Raw genomic sequence first — 18,687 nt, forward strand, 5'->3', positions numbered from 1 at the left:
TGGGTCCAGTTCAGCACCTCAAGAATCAGCTAGTCATTGTGGCCCCCACACCCAGTCCTCTTGGCCCACAGAGTAGGATTTCATCCCTACCATCATCTTCATGTCCAATGGGGAGCATGACACAGCCCAGATTCCACATCAGGCGAGGTTTCCACTATCAGTCTTTTAAGCCCTGGAATTCTATCATCTAAAACAGGAGGCTGCTGCTTGATCTGTGTAGAGGGCAAAGTGTAGACATGTGACCCTGGAAAATTTACACATTCCGTGAGTCTGAGGTTGGCCCTCTGTAAAATGGGACTAAGGGCGCCTACTTCTAGACTTGTAAGAAGAAAAGGAGAAAACCTCAAAGAATGTCTGGCAGGCAATAGGACTTTGAGATATATTACTCCTGGCCCACCTTGCCTCCTCTGTCCTATAAAATAGATTTGAAACAGCATCTGGAAATGTAGCAGCAAGAAGTGAACTTTGGTGCCATCTCATCATTTCCTTTTTCCTCATGTTTTCTTGTCTCCTTTTTTTCATTCTAGTTTGACCAGAGGAAATTTCTTATTGAGCCCCAGGAAGAAGGATTAGCACAGAAGAGCAAAGAACAGGAACAGGTCAGCTAGACAGAAGTCATCAAACGTATGTCCAGTTCCAGAGCCATCAACTGACCACAGGACCTGGGTTGAGTCTCTTCCCCTGTGTCGGCCTGAGTCCTAACATAGAAGTACACTCAATATAGAAACAGGGGTTAGGGGTGGGGCCTTTTCGGTCAGAAGACCAGGGTTTGATACTGGGAACCATTACTGGCTGGTTGACTTATCTTGAGCAAGTAATTTATCTAATATGTGTGCTATAATTGTTGCTATCTTTTATTACTATTGTGGGTTTATTCTTTCAGTTTTATGAGTATTATTATTTTTCTTACCACCCAGCCAAGTATGAATGGTAGGAGTGGTGATTAGCACAAAGTTAGGGACGAACCCAACTGAGGCTGGAGAATATAGGAAGTGAAGACAGAGAATGGAGGTGAAGTAAGGAGACAAGCCCTGGGCTCTCTCTGGGTGCCAGGCCCTGTGCCCAACCTTTCATGACCCAGGGAAGGTTCTTACCCAACAGAACTCCTGGTTCTCAGCTGCAAACAGTGGCGACCTGGGGGCTGCCAGGGAGGTGCCCAGATGAAGGACTATACCCTTATTAGCTCCCTCCCCACTGAAGACCACCAGAGCTGCCTCTCCTTTGCCATCTCCCTGCTCTTGGCTTCTGGGTATCGGAAAAGGTACCCCGTGGAAACTTCCACACCTGACCCTTGAAGGGCTTTTTCCTCATACAAAAGATACTCTACCTTCCTCAGTCCTCAAAGGTTGTCCTGCACAACTTACATTCCCACCAACAGTGCAAGAGGGTTATGACACAGCAATCCCACTACTGGGCATATACCCTGAGAAAACCATAATTCAAAAAGAGTCAGGTAGCACAATGTTCATTGCAACACTATTTACAATAGCCAGGACATGGAAGCAACCTACGTGGCCACTGACAAATGAATGGATAAAGAAGATGTGACACATATATACAATGGAATATTTACTCAGCCATAAAAAGAAATGAAATTGAGTTATTTGTAGTGAGGTGGATGGACTTAGAGTCTCTCATACAGAGTGAAGTAAGTCAGAAAGAGAAAAACAAATACCGTATGCTAACACATGTATATGGAATCTAAAAACCAAAAGCGGTTCTGAAGAAACTAGGGGCAGGACAGGAATAAAGACGCAGATGTAGAGAATGGACTTGAGGACATGGGGAAGGGAAGGGTAAGCTGGGACGAAATGCGAGAGTGGCATGGACTTATATACACTACCAAATGTAAAACAGACAGCTAGTGGGAAGCAGCTGCATAGCACAGGGAGATCAGCTCGGTGCTTGGTGACCACCTAGAGGGGTGGGTTGGGGAGGGTGGGAGGGAGACGCAAGAGGGAGGCGATATAGGGATATATATATATATATATATATATATATATATATATATACACACACACACACACACACACATATACTGGATTCACTTTGTTATACAGCAGAAACTAACACAATGTTGTAAAGCAATTATACTCCAATAAAGATGTTAAAAAAAAAGTTGTCCTGCACACTAAGGAAGGGGGACTCTGAGGTAAAGAAGGAAGTGCCTGCCTCTCAGAGGTATGTCATCTCCACGTTTTTACCTGACATATTGTACTTTTATCACTAATGACTTTATACATTTCCTATACACAGCCCGTCGATACACACACACAAACACAAACACACACGGAGATATGCTGTCAATTCCATTTGGTTCTACTTTACCTCCCCCATGAAATTGAGCACAATGAATGCTTTTCCAGGTTAATGAATGCATGTGCACATGTATGTGCACTATCATATTCATCAATAGGGGTTTTGAGGGAGTACCCCTTGGGCCTGTTATATCAGGGGAGAACAAAAGGACCATTTCTCCAGGCCTAGAAGCCCACTGTCTAAAAGGGAGGCTGCTCCACTGTCCTCTAGAGAGGGCGAGGGATGGAACCTCATCCCCAAACTCCCACTTACCTGGATAGGTGATAGAAGCTATATGAGGAGGAGTTTGTCATCTGTGAAATGGGACTCATCTTTAACACAGAGCTGTCCTGACGGGTGAATGAGAAAACCTGGGGCTAAGGCAGGCATTATGGAAAGGTGTTTCTCATTGTTTCTCCTAATGAGAATATAGATATCTTTATGAAGGAAGCAAATCTCTCTGGTATGCCTTGAGTTCAAAGTTTTAAAGACAGAAGGATCTCTAGCTTCTTGGGAGACTCAGAAGCTCCTAAGAGCTGCCCAACATCATGCCTCTGAGCAGACCCTAACCCAGTTCCCCACGCTGGGAAGACAGGCTTGCCTTTGACTCACCTGGTGAGCTCAGTGAGAGATGGCACCAGGGCAGCAAGCCGTAGTGTTTGCCTAACTGCTGCTCCTGGACTGCTACGCATGTTAATACGTTTATAGGAAAATTCTAGACCTGTCTCCCATTCAACAGTGCAGGGGTCCTCAGATCATGCGTCATCCAGCCACGTCACACCACAGTTTCAACCATGTGCTGCCTCCCTGTGAGACAAAAACCTAAAAAGTACTACCATTTCATTGAAATACAATTGTCCCTTCTTTCATTCACTAATAACTAAATATATATTGGGCTTAAAATTTATACTTTTCCATTTGAGGTGTCTCATTAGCTCTGTAGTAGAAATAAGATAAGAAGGAAAATTAATATATGGGCAAATTTAAGAGTTACAAATGAGCTGAGATGGCTCCTTCACATTAGCTGTTAACTTGCTCAAGTTTCAAGGCACTAAAGATTAAATAATCCCTCCTTGGACCCCTCTTCCCCATTCAGCCACAAGCCTCTCTTTCTCATTGTCTCAGTCTCTCTATTTCCTTCTCTCTCTCTCTCTCTCATGATGAGATCTCATTTTCTGTAGATAAATATAGAAATATATAAACGGGCATAATAAATATGTAAACACCTACATAAGCAAACTTACAGGAAGATATGATGAAGATGAAAACATTCAACGGTTACCTCTGGGAGGTATGTTTTGGGGTAATGATTTTTTTCCCCTCCACATGTACTGTGACATATACAGTGGAATGAACCTCATGCACACTCCTGAACACCCAACTGTCTGTTAATACAGAAGCAGCAGCCATGAAATTAATAAAAATAATACAAGGCTGCTCAAAATAACTAGGTAGCTTTATATGTACCACGGATGAAATGTTCAGATTAAAAATGACTGAAATAAACAAGGAAAACAAATTACCTTCAAGTTCCCATTAATCACTCCTCTACTCCTCCCAGCTCCCTCCTATCCCCATGCAACCCCAGCACTCACTTCTGAGACCACTAGAGGTTCATCTCAGATGGGGTGGAGGATGCCTGCATGATGTCCTGCTGCTGCTGGGAGAGGGGGTGCATGGAGCTGGAGGTGGGTGTAGGCAGTGGGATGGAGAACAAACTCTGGGTCTCGCTGGGGTCGGCATCCCTCACAAACAGCTCGTCATTCACGATGCACAGACTGAAGGAAAAATGGGCCCTCAGACAACTGGTGGATGGACACCCACACCCCCAATACTGACTCTGCTCCCACTGGCACTCAGCAACCAGATTCCTTCCACGTCCCTCCTGTGTCTGTCTCCCAGGTTCCTTGACTGGTACCTCTGCCCCTCCCCACAGAGCCCACCTTTGGAGAGACTGTCTACCACCTTCACTCGATTTATAGGTTTATCCCCAACTCACGGGCAATTTCACATTTACCCTTTACCACAGCCCAAGGGCTAGACGCTCTGATGCCCATTCTCAGAAGAAGACACTGAGTCACACAGAGGTCATGGGAATTGACCAAGGTCACACAGCGAGTGAGTGTTGTTTCAAGGAGAGAACCCATAGGCCGATTCCAGGCCCATACTCTTCTTAACCACTAGGCTACACTGCTCCTGGGATCTCCCTGCTGGCTTTCCACAATACTGAGTAAACCTAAGGTCTTTGCCACCACATTCCCTTGCCCCTGAGCCCAGGTGGGGATGGGCATTCCCGCCCACAACAGGGCTCTCACCTGCAGGAGCCAGCAGGGGTAGCGATGAAGGTCCGGGTGAAGGCACGCACACAGCCCTGAGAACTTCCTTCCACTTCAACAGCAAACAAACAACAGTACCCCTTAGAGCCACACGTGCTGTACATGCTCACATGGCGGTCCCCAGTCAGGGTGTGACTGGACACTCATGCTGAGAGGGCAATTGTTCACGGGAGCCAGGGTGTCGGGAATGGGGAGGGCAACTATAGGAGCAGTCTGCACCCAGTGACAGGGCCCCTGACGACCACTACACAAGTTCACGGGATGCATTTTTCACAGCCGCCCAAGAGGTGGATACTACTACCCCATTTTGCAAATGAGGAAACTGAGACCTTAAGTAACAGCCCAAGTTCTCAGAGTAAGTATCTGGGTTGAGAGCCACCAAACGCCACAGCCTGTGTCCCCAACGCCCAGGGTGTGAAGGGCAGACAGGCATGGACACAGCTCAGACCTGGATTGTCTGTGGGAAGCCTGAGGGCAGGAGAACACAGTGGGGAAGGGGAGGGGTGAGGAGGGGAGGGCAGGTGGGGAGGGGAGGGGTGGAAGGCAGGGAAGGGAAGGGAAGGGACAGGAGGGGGAGGGGAAGGGAAGAGAAGAGAAGGGGAAGGGAAGGGAAGGGGTCAGGGAAGCTAGGTGGTTCTGGGAGTGAGCCTGGCCGGGGGGAGGCAGCAGTGGGGCATCTGCGCTGGGGGTCTACACACACTCACCTGCCTTGAACACCCCGCAGATGGAGAAGCAGAGCATCGTTTCCTGAAAGGGAAGAGCCCAGGCGCCCAGTCACCACCTCCACCGCCCACCCACCTGCAGCTTCCTGGGCCCGCCCGAGGGAGAAAGCAGGTGCTCACTGTTTGGAACCACGTGTCCACCACTAAGGAGCTGAAGTCATGCTGAGTATTTGGCAACACACAGAGAGTGTGCACAATGACACGTTTTGTGTGCTTCAGCAGCTGGACCCGCAGGTCTGTGAGGGGAGGGGAAGCGAACGAAGGTCAGGGGCTGCCACGCCCTGGGCCCTATGATTGACCCCTTCACCGCCCTTTCCCACCCAGTCTTCCCATCACACACTCACAGGGGTCCTTGAGCTTCTTCATATTCCTGCTGTCCTTGAAATACTCGCACAAGCTGCTTCTAGGAGACAAAGAGCAACAGTGGGTGGTGGGTGTTTGCAGGAGCTGCCTGTGTCTGCTGGGGAGCCACACAGCCCAGGAGCACAGCCTGTGCTGTGATACTCACGGGGCTGGGTCCTCGGGGTGGAAGGGAATCGTCAGGGAGAAGCAGGCCTCCTCGTGATAAGCACCTGCGAGAACCTGTCTGTCTCCATAGTCATGGATCAAGTAGTACCTAAGGAGGAGCAACGAAGACAGTCTATCTCTGTGGTCTGGACCTCAAATGAGACTTGAAAACTCCCCTGAGCAGACCTGTGCTTAGGTGGCCTCACCTGTCCTAGACCTGCCCCCCTTGCTCAGCTTCCCAGAGATACTTACTGCTTCAGGAATTGCAGGACTAGACTCTTCAGCTCATCAGATCCAAAGTAGCTTCCCTGGAATCAAATGGCACTTGAGACTATGCAGTAGATAAAGCCTCCCTGCAACACCCCAAATGTTGTTTGATGCTCTTCCTCACCTTGCAGGGCTTTACTATGTAGGGAGTGTCAACGTCAACGGTCACTGGTGATGGTAACTCCTGGCCATCCTGGAGAAGGGAAGAGGAAGTCAGGAGTGGAGACCAGGGGAGTGGCCCTGGATGATCCGGGAAAAGGATGGGCCCAGGAGGGTGAGGGTCAGAGGTCAGGTGTGAAAGGGCCCTGGAAATTCCATGGGAAAGCTTACAGTGGATGTCTTCATCATGAGGTCCTGGAAGTCTCTAGTGTTATATTCAACTTGTGTGTGTGCGTGTGTGTATTTATAGGTATTTTTCCAGCAAGTATATCCATGTCATTTTCAGGAGTCCATGTCCCCCAAAATGGTTAAGGTTCTGATGCTAATATGTGATCTAGGCAAGACCCAAAGGGCTTGAGGGCAGGTGCAGAGGCCACCGACATTCGTAAGAGACAATGATTTACGTAGGCACTTACCAGGCGTAACAACTTCGGGAAACATTCTCTGATGGCCCTGTCCAAAACCAAAAATAGAGAAGAGGTGGTTGATGGTTCAAGGTTGCAATGCTTCCTTTGAGTTAAAACAGTAATACCATAAACAGAGATCAGTGTGTTCTGGCCAATCCAGCAGCACCCTTTGCCCACCTCTGCTCCTGATTTTAGGGGTTTTCGGTCCACTTGCCTGTTGAGCACTGAGCATCTGTCATCTTACTGTCTGAAAGGCACTGTCTCCTCATCTCTCTCAGTACCTTCACTTTAATATTCCTTCCCTCCCTCCCTTCCTCTCCTTCGCCTGGGTAGCTCCCACCCAGACTACTCGGACTCCCTTCTCCAGTGCCACAGGGACCAGCATTTCAAACCCCTGCTGCAGGGCTTCCTTCTCCTCCCTCCCTTCCTCCAGGGCCCCACTGAAGGCTGTGGGGAGAAGAGGGGATGGAGTGGGAGCCCGGGGCTCTGCTACCTCACTGGGGGTCCAGCACTCTGGCAAGACCCCGACACCCCCCAGGGATGGCCCAGGATGCTGGGCCAGCGAGGTGAGTGAGGTGGGGCTCAGGGAGGGAGATGGAGGGGATGAAGACAGAAAGGGAGTGAAGGTAGGAAGGGAGAGATGAGAGAGACATAGGGGCACAGAGACAGGGGAGAGAGAGACAACAAAGGGAAGGGAAAGAAGCTCTCCCGTGGTCGGGGTCCGGGAAGAAGAGAGAAGAAAGGGGAAACGGCACACTTGTTGCGGCTCTTCACCTGCCCCAGAATCGCCCAGACACACCAGGTAGGAAGGGAAAATATGCACATGTTGGGCTGGGGGCCCACTGGATGCTGGCTGAAACTTTGTCACCTGTGTGAACTCAGCCAGACTTGGGCATGGGAAACCGAGCAGCCATGGGGGCAGATCTTCCCCAGAAGGAGGAAAGGGTCAGGTCCCAGCTCAGTATGGGGCTGAGGATCCGTGGCCCCCTCTGATGATCACTGTCTTCTCTCCCGATGACCCCTGCACCTCTCTGAGTTGGTTCTTTATCTGAGGAATCATACCTGTCTCAGGCTGCCCAGGGCTCCTGTGAAGGACCAGGCAGGATGATGTGACATGTGCAGGGAGGGATGGGAAGTGCCCCTGAGAGGCCTGTCCTTCTCTCTCCTCTACCACCTCTGCCCTCTGCCTTCCACTCCTGCCTCGGGAAGCCCTCTGATCACTGGCGGGGGCCCACGTCTGGCCCCTTGACTCAGGGAGCCCTGCTTCTTCCCTAGGAGGGTCCAGCTCCTGGCACTGGGCCAGAAGAATTGATGTCATGACAGCAGCCACCCATGGCCTCAGCCCTCAGCATGGCACAGGAAAGCCCCCATGGCAACCTGGCGGAGGAGGGGCAATCCCTTTGGAGGAAGGGGAAGAGGGCCCCTCTCAGAACGGGGAGGCAAACCCCATCTCAGCACGAAGAAGGAAGGCTTCTCTCAGCAAAAGGCCCTGGACTGGAGGACCCTTCTCAGTCCAGGGCGCCAGCATCTGGATCAAGGCTGGTCGCTCCTGGTCCTGGTGAGGAGAAGCCCTGCTTCCTGGGGCACACTCTTGGGAGGCCTTGCTGGAATATAACTGGGCACAGAGAGCTGGAAACAGACCCCAGAGCGCCTGCAGAGGTGAGCAGGTCAGGGGAAGGAAACTCCTCACCGGTGATAGGCACAGAGAGAGCAGAAGTTGGGGCCTGTGATCCTCCCAGAAGACCAGGGCTGCCACCTTTGGCAAAGGGGCACTGTCACAGATAGTCTAGGCTCCCATGGGTGAAGGTCACCAAGAAGGGTGACAGGGTGTTCACACTGACCTTACATAGGTGGACTGGTCTGGGAAGGTGTCACACAATGGGTTCCCTTGCAGCCACAGCTCTTCAAGCTTCAGCCCTTGCATCTTGTTCAACTCCCACACAGACGTCAGCTGAGAAATATGGCGCGGAAGTGGGAAAAGGAATCCCAGGGAAAGAGGGACATCTGGATCCCGGCACCCCCAGACCCCTCCCTCCCACACAGGTACCTTCACCTGCCTCCTGTCATCACTCTGATGGCCACTAACATGCCCCCCCCACTCTCAACCCAACTTTGACCTGGCTCCCTCTTCTCACCTCATTTTTGGAGAGGTTCAGGATCTTGACCGTGGGGGCCATCTGTATAATGTCAGACAGGCCATCCAGCTGGTACAGTTTGTTGCTGCTCAAGTTCAAGGACAACAGCTTTGGGGCAAGAAGAGGTAGAGTGAAGGTTACTATCTAGGACCTTGGAGGCAAATCTGCCCTCCACTCCATCTCTTCCACCCCCTACCCTAATACCAGCCCTGGGCCTACAGCCTCACCTCAGGGAAATACTTTTCGATGACCTGCAGGGTGGCAGCCATGCAGCTTCTTCGATTCAGAATTATATCAATATCATAGCCCACCAAGTCTTCAGGAAGGAGAGGGGAGGGAATAGGATGGCTGAGTGGGGTGTGGGGCCAGCACCAGCCCCTCCCCACGTTACCATCCCTAAGTCTCCCTCCAGGAAGACCCCTCTGCCCTCGCCCGCCCTAGAATTACTGCTGTCAGCCATACCTGGGTCAAGGCGGAGCCTCTGGAGGTCAAGAGCTTGCTGGGAGACATCAAATCGTTTGCTCAAGGTCAGCTGTGGAGAGAGAGATGGAGAGAGCCGCTCTGAGGCTCTTGTGGTGGCAGGGAAATCGGGGGCGAGGGGGACGGGGGACTGGAAGAAGGAGAGGTGGGTCTGAGCGCTGGCACACAACACGCCTTGAGTCTGCATTACCTTTAGCTGCTCCATTTCTTCTGGCTTCAACTTATACCACACAGTGTAGGGAATAGCAGAGTGGCTGACAAAGACAGGTATCTGCAGGAAGAGGTGGGGTAAGCACCAGGAACTGTAGTTCGGAACTGTAGTTCCAAAAAGGAAAAACAGCCCCTGGCCTGTACTCCTTCCTCAGGACGAGGTACACGTAACGCCCTCGACACACACCTTTCGGCTCTCCTCGTCACAATTCTTGTAGCTGACATCCATCAGTGCAGAGGCAGTGCTAGCTTCCTGGACAAAGAACCGAGCCCCATTTTGCATAAAGTGGAACTACAGGGATTGAATGCAACAGCAATAGAATCAGAAGCCAACAGACCCTGCTGAACCAGGTCTCTCTCTCCCCCTTCCCTGTGCCCATGCGTCTGGCTTCGGCATCCTCTCTTACGTCCACTGGAGTGAAGGGGACACTGCAATGTCTCTGGATTGAGTTCATTAGCCATGTCCTGTCATACTTTATCCCATAAGGAATCTAAGGATGAAAAGAAGCGATGGGAGAGAGGACAGACAACAGGGAATTTAGGCTGGAGGACGAACCTTTTCCTGTTCTTTTCTGGCCTTCTACTAAGCTTTAAAGGGCTTCTAAAAAAGGGTCCACTGGCATGATTTCTTATGGGTGTGCATAATATGGATTTCCTAAATATTCTTTCTCTCCAGTCAAACTCTCTTCCAAATAATCAAGGTGTCAGAAATGATCTTCCTTTTATAAATTTCCAGGAGATCCTACCCAGTGCAGACACAGCTTGCCCCTCAGACAAGGTCTCCAGAGGCTCAACCCTCTTTATTCTCAAGATTGCTTTGGCAATTCGGGGTCTTTGTGGTTCCATATAAATTTTTGGATTCTTGGTTCTAGTTCTGTGAAAAATGGCATGGGTATATGATGGGGATTGCATTAAATCTGTAGATTACTTTGGGAAGTATGGACATTTTAACAATATTAATGCTTCCAATCCAGCAGCATGGGATATCTTTCCATTTCTTTGTTCATCTTCAGTTTCCTGCATCAGTGTTTCATAGTTTTCAGATAGGGCTTTCACCTCCCTGGTTAGGTTTACTCCTAGGTGTTTTATTTTTTTCAATGTGATTTTAAATGGAGTTTTAAAAAAATTTCTGTTGGTGATATTTCACTATTAGTGTATAGAAATGCAACAGATTTCTGTATGTTAATCTTGGATCCTGAACGTTTGCTTAATTCATTCATTAGTTCTAATAGTTTTTGGGCGGAGGCTTTAAAACTTTCTATACAAAGTATCATGTCATCCGCAAAGAGTAACAGTTTTACCTTGTCCCTTCCAGTGTGGGTACCTTTTATTTCTTTTTTCGACTGATTGCTGTGGTTAAGACTTCCAGTACTATGTTAAATATAAGTGGTGAGAGTGGGCATCCTTACCTTGTTCCTGAATTTAGTGGAAAGTCTTTCAGCTTTTCGCCATTCACTATGATGTTGGCTGTGGGTTTGTCATAAATGCCCTTGTCGTGTTGGGACATGTTCCCTCTATACACACTTTGTTGAGAGTTGTTGTCATGAACGGATGTTCAATTGTGTCAAAAGATTTTCCTGCGTCTATTGAGATAATCATGTGATTTTTATCTTTCATTTTGTTGATGTGGTGTCTCACACTGATTGATTTGCAAATGTTGAATCATCCTTGTGACCCTGGAATAAATCCTACGTGATTTATGGTGTATGGTCCTTTTGATATATTGTTGGATTTGTTTTGCTAATATTTTGTCCAGGACCTTTTCATTTGTATTAATCAAAGATATTGCCCTCTCATTTCCTTTTTCTGTAGTGTCTTTGTCTGGCTTTGGTGTCAGGGTATCGGTGGCCTTGTTGCATTCTTATTTTATGATGTCTTTGAAATGCCATGTGTTATCATTTCAACAAAGCAACAACATATACAATTCATTTAACACGTTTATCTTTCTAAGTCAGAAATGCAGTAAGAAAATGGAGGTAACAACAAGTTATTAACTATTTTTATTAATTATTAATTAAGTTTTACATTATTTTCTCTGTTTTTGAAATGCAGTTTATCACTTCAACATGTAAGCAATAAGAAAAAAATAATTGTAAAAAATTTTTTACTGAGTCTTTAAAATGTGTGTGCTATCATTTCAACAAGGAAACAATGTAAACAACATTCATTACTTTTACATTCTTCTTTCTTACTAAGTCTTTAAACTACAATCTGTTTTCATTTCAACAATGAAAATGCAATCTGTTTTCATTTCAACAAGGAAACACTATACACAAAATACTAATTATTTTTTCCATTCTTTTCTGTTATCGTTGATATTTTCTGTGTTACCATTTCAACATATAAACAGTAGGAACAACCTATTAATTAACTTTATTTTCTCTCAATTAGTCTTTGGAATGCAATGTTTTATCACGTTGACATGTAAACATATAAACAGGTAATTATTACAACATTTTTCCACTAAGTCTTTGAAATACAATGCTATCATTCTAACATGTAAGTATATAAAGAATTTAATTTACATTCTTTTATCTTTACTGTCTTTGATATGCAGTATGCTATCATTTCAAAATGTAAACAATACACGTAAATTATCAATTAGTTATTCTACATCCTTTGTTTCTTACTAACTCTTGGATACACAGAGTGCATTCAACACCTAGGGTACATCACATTTGAGAGTAGCCAAATTTCTAGAGTTCAGAAGCCACATATGGTTAGTGGGCACCATACTGAGCAGTGCAACTCTAGTGGAAGGGCAGAGGGAGCAAATACATAGGCAACAATGTGCACCATGAAGGAAATACACATGGTACCTTAAGAAAAAGCAGCCGCAGAATAAATCTACTTAAATGGGGAAGTAAGAGAAAACCTATCTGAGGACGTAACATTTGAGTCATAACCTGAGCCCTGAGCAGCTATCCAACAGCATAAAGAGGCCATTATCATTTGAGCAGACTACGTAAGGGGAAAGAGTGAAAAAAATACTGTGTTATGGGGGAATAAATAATTTCCCAAGTCCTCTAAGAAAGAGTAGAGAAACTGATAAATCATAGGAATGTCTACACTCTGAGTGAGATCAGGGACTTTATCTTTCTTAGCACCTGGAAAAGTACCTAAATCATAACAGATACTTGGTGAATGTGTGTGGAATAAGGAATAACTGAGCCAGGGGTCTGAGACCTGGGAAATCAGGTAGCAATATGCTGATGAAGATACCAGTACGTAGTTGACATTGTTTGTTTGTTTCCTTTTAGTTGCATATCGTTTCTCATAAGCCACCTGAGGTAATCAGAAACACAAGAAGTTTGCAGGTCCCTAGAGGGTAAAATTATTCAACAACTACCACCTCTAGGAAGAGTTTCAATTGATCTGACTTGTGTCAAGTGCCCATAAATGGATAAGTGAACCAATCAGTGTGGATAAGGAAATGATGTACCATGACTGGGTCAGCTTACGTCACATACCCAACACTGTGGTTAGCAACCAGAGGATGTAGAGGGCAGTGGGCAAGAGATCCAGCGGACCTTTCAAATTCCTCTATTTCCGTTTTAAAGTTCCTCTTTTATAGAGATCAGTTTACATATCCAGCGTTACTAACCCCAGTTTCCTAGAACAGTAGAACTTTACATATGTGTCTCTACAAACTTGGGTTTCAGGCAAAAAAAAAAAAAAGTGAATGCTTTCATGGCCACACATCAGTGTTGAAACACCTCCCTGTGCTGTGGAAATCACTCTGAACAACTGACCCATTTCATGTCATTCCTCTGTGCCCTGTGCAGCATCGCCTCCAACTGAGCCTGAACTTCAGCAAGTTTCTGTCGGTCCAAACGGTCATGAATAATCCATTCCTCGTAGCAATGGACAGGGACAGGATAAATCACATGCTTCAGCTTCATCAAGGAAGTCAAGTGCTGCAGAAGGCTCTTGAGCACAGGCATTGTAATGGGATTGAAGGCAAAGCTAAGGACATGGAGCTGAGTACAGTGGCTCAGGGCTGGGATGACGGCAGAGAGAGTAGAATCAGTTATCATACAATTGTTTATCACCAGATGTTGCAGGGTGCTTGAGACCTTCTCCAGCAGAGCCTGGAAGGGCTCATAAACTTCTGAGAAGATGTGGTTGTTACTGAGACTCAATACCCTTAGGTGGGTGGCCTGAGAGCTCTGGGACAGGACAGTGACATCTCTGTGAGAAAGCTGACAGTGAGGTAGATACAGTGAATCCAACTGAGGTGGCACAACTCTACAGAGAGAAAAATGTAAGGTTATTTCAGAAGAATGAGGGCAATGAGCCCCAAATTTTAGGTACCTAAGGATCTAGAATAAACTACTGTGTTCATGGTTTGCAATAAGTGGTTAACAATGTGGACTTTGGGATCAGACTTTATAGATTTGAGACCCTGAGAAAGTTACTTTACCACTCTGAGGTACAGGGTTTTAATCTTGAAAACGTGCACAGCAGTAATTATTATACAGAACTGCGGGAAAGATTAAGTGAAGAAATTGCATGCACTTAGTATATACGACATAATCAGTGTTGGATCTGATTCACTTATTTGGCGAGGATGGGTCTGGGAAAGCAGCCAACTGAGGGTTTCCTTTGACTAGTACCCAGATGACAAGCTCGCCATTCAGGTTGTAAGCCTGGGGGTTAATGCAGGAGCAAAATTATCTGGCAGTGTTAACTATTGGGGCCCATCCATGGGCATGTGCATTAGTCCTATAGCTTAATGTTTCTCCATCTGAATGCCTCCCCTTCCTCTCTAGAGAGCTGTAAAATCCAATAGGAGAAGGACTGAGTCTTTCACCAATATATTTACAGACATCTTTTAAGGTCTGCCCACGGTCACTGAATGAACAAATGAATGAATGAGCACAGCTTCCTTTTCTAACCTCATCTACTGCTCAACATAAGGTACCCCTCTCTCCCCCAGCTATGTTCAAACTCCCAGCAGTGCCTATGCTGAGGCAAAGAGAGAAATGGGTTACAAGGAGCTTAGGAAGATCCAAGCATGGTCTCTTCTGTGTTAACAATGAGGTGATCAGGGAACCCAGGCTCCTCCCCACCCCCTCACCTGAGCAGTTTGTGCAGTTGATCTGTGAGGCAGAAGAAAGACAAGCTCAGCTCCTGGAGATGGTCCAGCCGCCCAAGGCAGAGGAGAAAAGATCTGAATTTCCTTCTATTATAAGTTTTAAAGGGGATGTTACACAGAGTAAGGCTGTTCAGGTGGATCATCTGAGCCAAAAGGGTGACGACTTCACTCAGATTAGCCTGATCCATTTCCAGGTTCTCAATGCACCCCAGATCCAGAAACTGCAGGATACTTTTGGGCCCAGACATTCTATCGATTTGCAAATCTCTGCAGCAGACGTGCAAGGACCCAACATTCTGCTGAATCTTACTACAAAGGAAAGAGAGGAATTGCTCTGTTCTCAAGGTACTATTGAGGGAAATATCCACTAGTAATTCCATGGGTTCCTGAGCTGACTGAGGCTCAGACCCTGAATTACCAATCCCGAGGCACATGACTCTATGCTGAGCTTCTTCTATCTTAAGGATAGAGTGCTGAGAGTAAATGCATGACTTAAAACAGAAAGGGAATGCGGTCCCAATCTCAGAGCATATTGTCTTACAGACCAGGTCACGTCTTAAATCTAGGATCCTCAGTTTGGGCCCCCTGTAAGGAAAGGAAGAGACAGAACACATGAGAGATAGCTGATTTTAATATAACCCAGCAAGATCAATGATGAGAAGCAGGGACAGAACACTTTAACCCTGGTTTTCACTTCATTGCCATTCACCAAGTTCTTTCCACACAAATGCAGCGTCTTTCATCCTTTCCCCACCCCCTCCTTCACCTCCGGTCTTTCCCTGTCTCAATGCCCATATTCCACTTTTGTGTAATTGCACTCAAATCCATTCATAAATCCTCTATTCTATAGTCAATTCTATAAGGCAATACAGTCCCAAAGGTGACCGCAAGTGCTGACCGACAGCTCTGCAAAGACTGCAGTATTCACCACTGGCTACTGTTGGGAGACCGTTAGGTATTCCCCTGCCCCAGGCTACAGCATACACTCCTGCTTACTCCCTGTGTCTCTACTGGTCATAGTCTTACCAAGAGGAAGAGTTCTGGGCAGGGAGGATCTGCAGACCATCAATCATGGCTTCCAAGATGTCATAGTATGACTCTCGTGTGTTCAATGACCCAATATGGAGACAGCGAAAAGGCCAAACCCTCACCATTGCCCTTAGTATCGTCTTATGCCCACCCAAGAAGGCAGCGTTGAACAATGGAACAAAGAGGTCTCTTGGGATTTCGTCCAGGGCATGGATAGCTGCAGGCTCATTATTCAGCAGACTCTTTGCAGCAAGCTCAAGGAGGGCGACAGTGGTCTTTTGGTCCATCTTCAAAAACCTGCTTCAGAGTGGAGAATATTTAGAAATCCTGAGAAGATATCTATAGTCACTTGTTTGCTTCCAGGGTTCGCTATGGACAAAATACTTATTGAATAAGTATGTGGTGAACCATAGGGCCAACTCAAGTGACCTATACTATAGGAATAGAATGAAAATGGACTTCTGTGCAATTTAATTATATATGTGTCCACACACATGCATGCGCGCACACACACACACACACACACACACACACTTACATGAGATAAAATGCCGTTAGAAATCAGACGTAAGTTAGCAGAAGACAATGCTGACCACTTAGCTGCCTTCCTCAAATTATTTCCTCCTGAGGAGCTTCAAGACGGCAGAAGAGTAAGACGTGGTGATCACCTTCCTCCCCACAAATACATCAGAAATACATCTACATGTGGAACAACTCCTACAGAACACCTACTGAATGCTGGCAGAAGTCCTCAGACCTCCCAAAAGGCAAGAAACTCCTCCACGTACCTGGGTAGGGTAAAAGAAAAAAGAATAAACAGACAAAAGAATAGGGATGGGACCTGCACCAGTGGGGATGAGCTGTGAAGGAGGAAAGGTTTCCACATACTAGGAAGCCCCTTCGTGGGCGGAGACTGCGGGTGGCAAGAGTGGGAGCTTCGGAGCCATGGAGGAGAGTGCAGCAAGAGGGGTGCGGAGGGCAATGCGGAGAGATTCCCGCACAGGGGATCAGTGCCAACCAGCGCTCACCAGCCTGAGAGGCTTGTCTGCTCACCCGTGGGGTGGGCAGTGGCTGGGAGCTGAGGCTTGGGCATCAGAGGTTGGATCCCAGGGAGAGGACTGCGGTTGGCTGCATGAATACAGCCTGAAGGGGGCTAGTGCACCATGGATAGCCGGGAGGGAGTCCGGGAAAAAATCTGGAGCTGCCGAAGAGACAAGAGACTTTTTCTTGCCTGTCTGCTTCCTGGTGCACGAGGAGAGGGGATTAAGAGTGCTGCTTAAAGGAGCTCCAGAGAAGGGTGCAAGGAAATAGTTAATCAAATCCAGGAAGCACAGACAGTCCCATACAGGATAAATCCAAGAAGAAACACGCCAAGACACGTATTAATCAAACTATCAAAAATTAAATACAAAGAACAAATATTAAAAGCAGCAAGGCAAAAACGACAAGTAACACATAAGGGAATCCCCATAATGTAAACAGCTGATCTTCCAGCAGAAACTATGGAAGCCAGAAGGGAGTGGCAGGACATATTTAAAGTGATGAAAGAAAAAAACCTACAACCAAGATTACTCTACCCAGCAAGGATCTCATTCAGATTTGAAGGAGAAATTAAATGCTTTACAGACAACAAAAGCTAAGAGAATTCAGCAGCACCAAACCAGCTTTACAACAAATGCTAAAGGAAGTTCTCTAGGCAAGAAACACAAGAGAAGGAAAAGATCTACAATAAAAAACAACCCAAAACAATTAACAAAATGGTAACAGGAATATACATATCGATAATTACCTTAAATGTAAATGGATTAAATGCTCCAAGCAAAAGACATACATTGGCTGAATGAATACAAAAACAAGACCCGTATATATGCTGTCTACAAGAGACCCACTTCAGACCTAGGGACACATACAGACTGAAAGTGAGGGGATGGAAAAAGATACTCCATGCAAATGGAAATCAAAAGAAAGCTGGAGGAGCAATTCTCCTATCAGACAAAATAGACTTTAAAACAAAAACTATTACAAGAGACAAAGAAGGACACTACATAATGATCAAGGGATCAATCCAAGAAGAAGATATAACAATTGTAAATATTTACGCACCCAACATAGGAGCACCTCACTACATAAGTCAAATACTAACAGCCATAAAAGGGGAAATCAACAGTAACCCAACCGTAGTAGGGGACAGTAACACCCCACTTTCACCAATGGACAGATCATCCAAAATGAAAATAAATAAGGAAACACAAGCTTTAAATGATACATTAAACAAATGGACTTAATTGATATTTACAGGACATCCCATCAAAAAACAACAGAATACACATTCTTCTCAAGTGCTCATGGAACATTCTCCAGGATAGATCATATCTTGGGTCACAAATCAAGCCTTGGTAAATTTAAGAAATTTAAAATCGTATCAAGTATCTTTTCCGACCACAACACTATGAGACTAGATATCAATTACAGGAAAAAATCTGTAAGAAATACAAACACATGGAGGTTAAACAATACACTACTAAATAACCAGGAGATCACTGAAGAAATCAAAGAGGAAATCAAAAAGTACGTAGAAACAAATGACAATGAAAAGACGATGAACCAAAACCTATGGGATGCAGCAAAAGCAGTTCTAGGAGGGAAGCTTATAGCAATACAATCCTACCTCAAGAAAGAACATTTCAAATACACAACCTAACCTTACACATAAAGCAATTAGAGAAAGAAGAACTAAAAAACCCCACACTTAGCAGAAGGAAATGAATCATAAAGATCAGATCAGAAATAAATGAAAAAAATTAAGGAAATGATAGCAAAGATCAATAAAACCAAAAGCTGGTTCTTTGAGAAGATAAACAAAATTGATAAACCATTAGCCAGACTCATCGAGAAAAAAAGGGAGAAGACTCAAATCAATAGAATTAGAAATGAAAAAGGAGAAGTAACAACTGACACTGCAGAAATACAAAGGATCATCAGAGATTACTACAAGCAACTCTATGCCAATAAAATGGACAACCTGGAAGAAATGGACAA

General features: G+C 46.1%; 1 protein-coding gene and 1 pseudogene across 1 annotated transcript; both read right to left on the reverse strand.

The window, feature by feature from the left end:
* Nucleotides 1–3,889: 3,889 nt before the first annotated feature.
* LOC101278961 (nuclear RNA export factor 2-like) lies at nucleotides 3,890–11,028 on the reverse strand (annotated as a pseudogene).
* A 2,227-nt stretch (nucleotides 11,029–13,255) lies between these two features.
* On the reverse strand, nucleotides 13,256–15,953 carry LOC125962937 (melanoma antigen preferentially expressed in tumors-like). The gene is made up of 3 exons (XM_049704522.1): nucleotides 15,646–15,953; nucleotides 14,602–14,928; nucleotides 13,256–13,769 (listed from the first exon to the last, which is right to left on the reverse strand). Exons 1-3 carry the CDS (start codon nucleotides 15,933–15,935, stop codon nucleotides 13,256–13,258), a joined length of 1,131 nt encoding a protein of 376 aa, XP_049560479.1. The 5' UTR covers nucleotides 15,936–15,953.
* Nucleotides 15,954–18,687: the final 2,734 nt, after the last annotated feature.

The sequence above is a fragment of the Orcinus orca genome, chromosome X (assembly GCF_937001465.1).
Source record: "Orcinus orca chromosome X, mOrcOrc1.1, whole genome shotgun sequence".
In the NCBI taxonomy this organism is placed as follows: Eukaryota; Metazoa; Chordata; class Mammalia; order Artiodactyla; family Delphinidae; genus Orcinus; species Orcinus orca.

Coding starts and splice junctions, on each gene's coding strand:
- LOC125962937 (XM_049704522.1), bottom strand. CDS start 15,935: ATGGACCAAAAGACCACTGTCGCCCTCCTTGAGCTTGCTGCAAAGAGT. Junction 14,929..15,645: donor GCCCAGAACTCTTCCTCTTG/GTAAGACTATGA, acceptor TTTCCTTTGTAG/TAAGATTCAGCAGAATGTTG. Junction 13,770..14,601: donor CAACTGCACAAACTGCTCAG/GTGAGGGGGTGG, acceptor TTCTCTCTGTAG/AGTTGTGCCACCTCAGTTGG.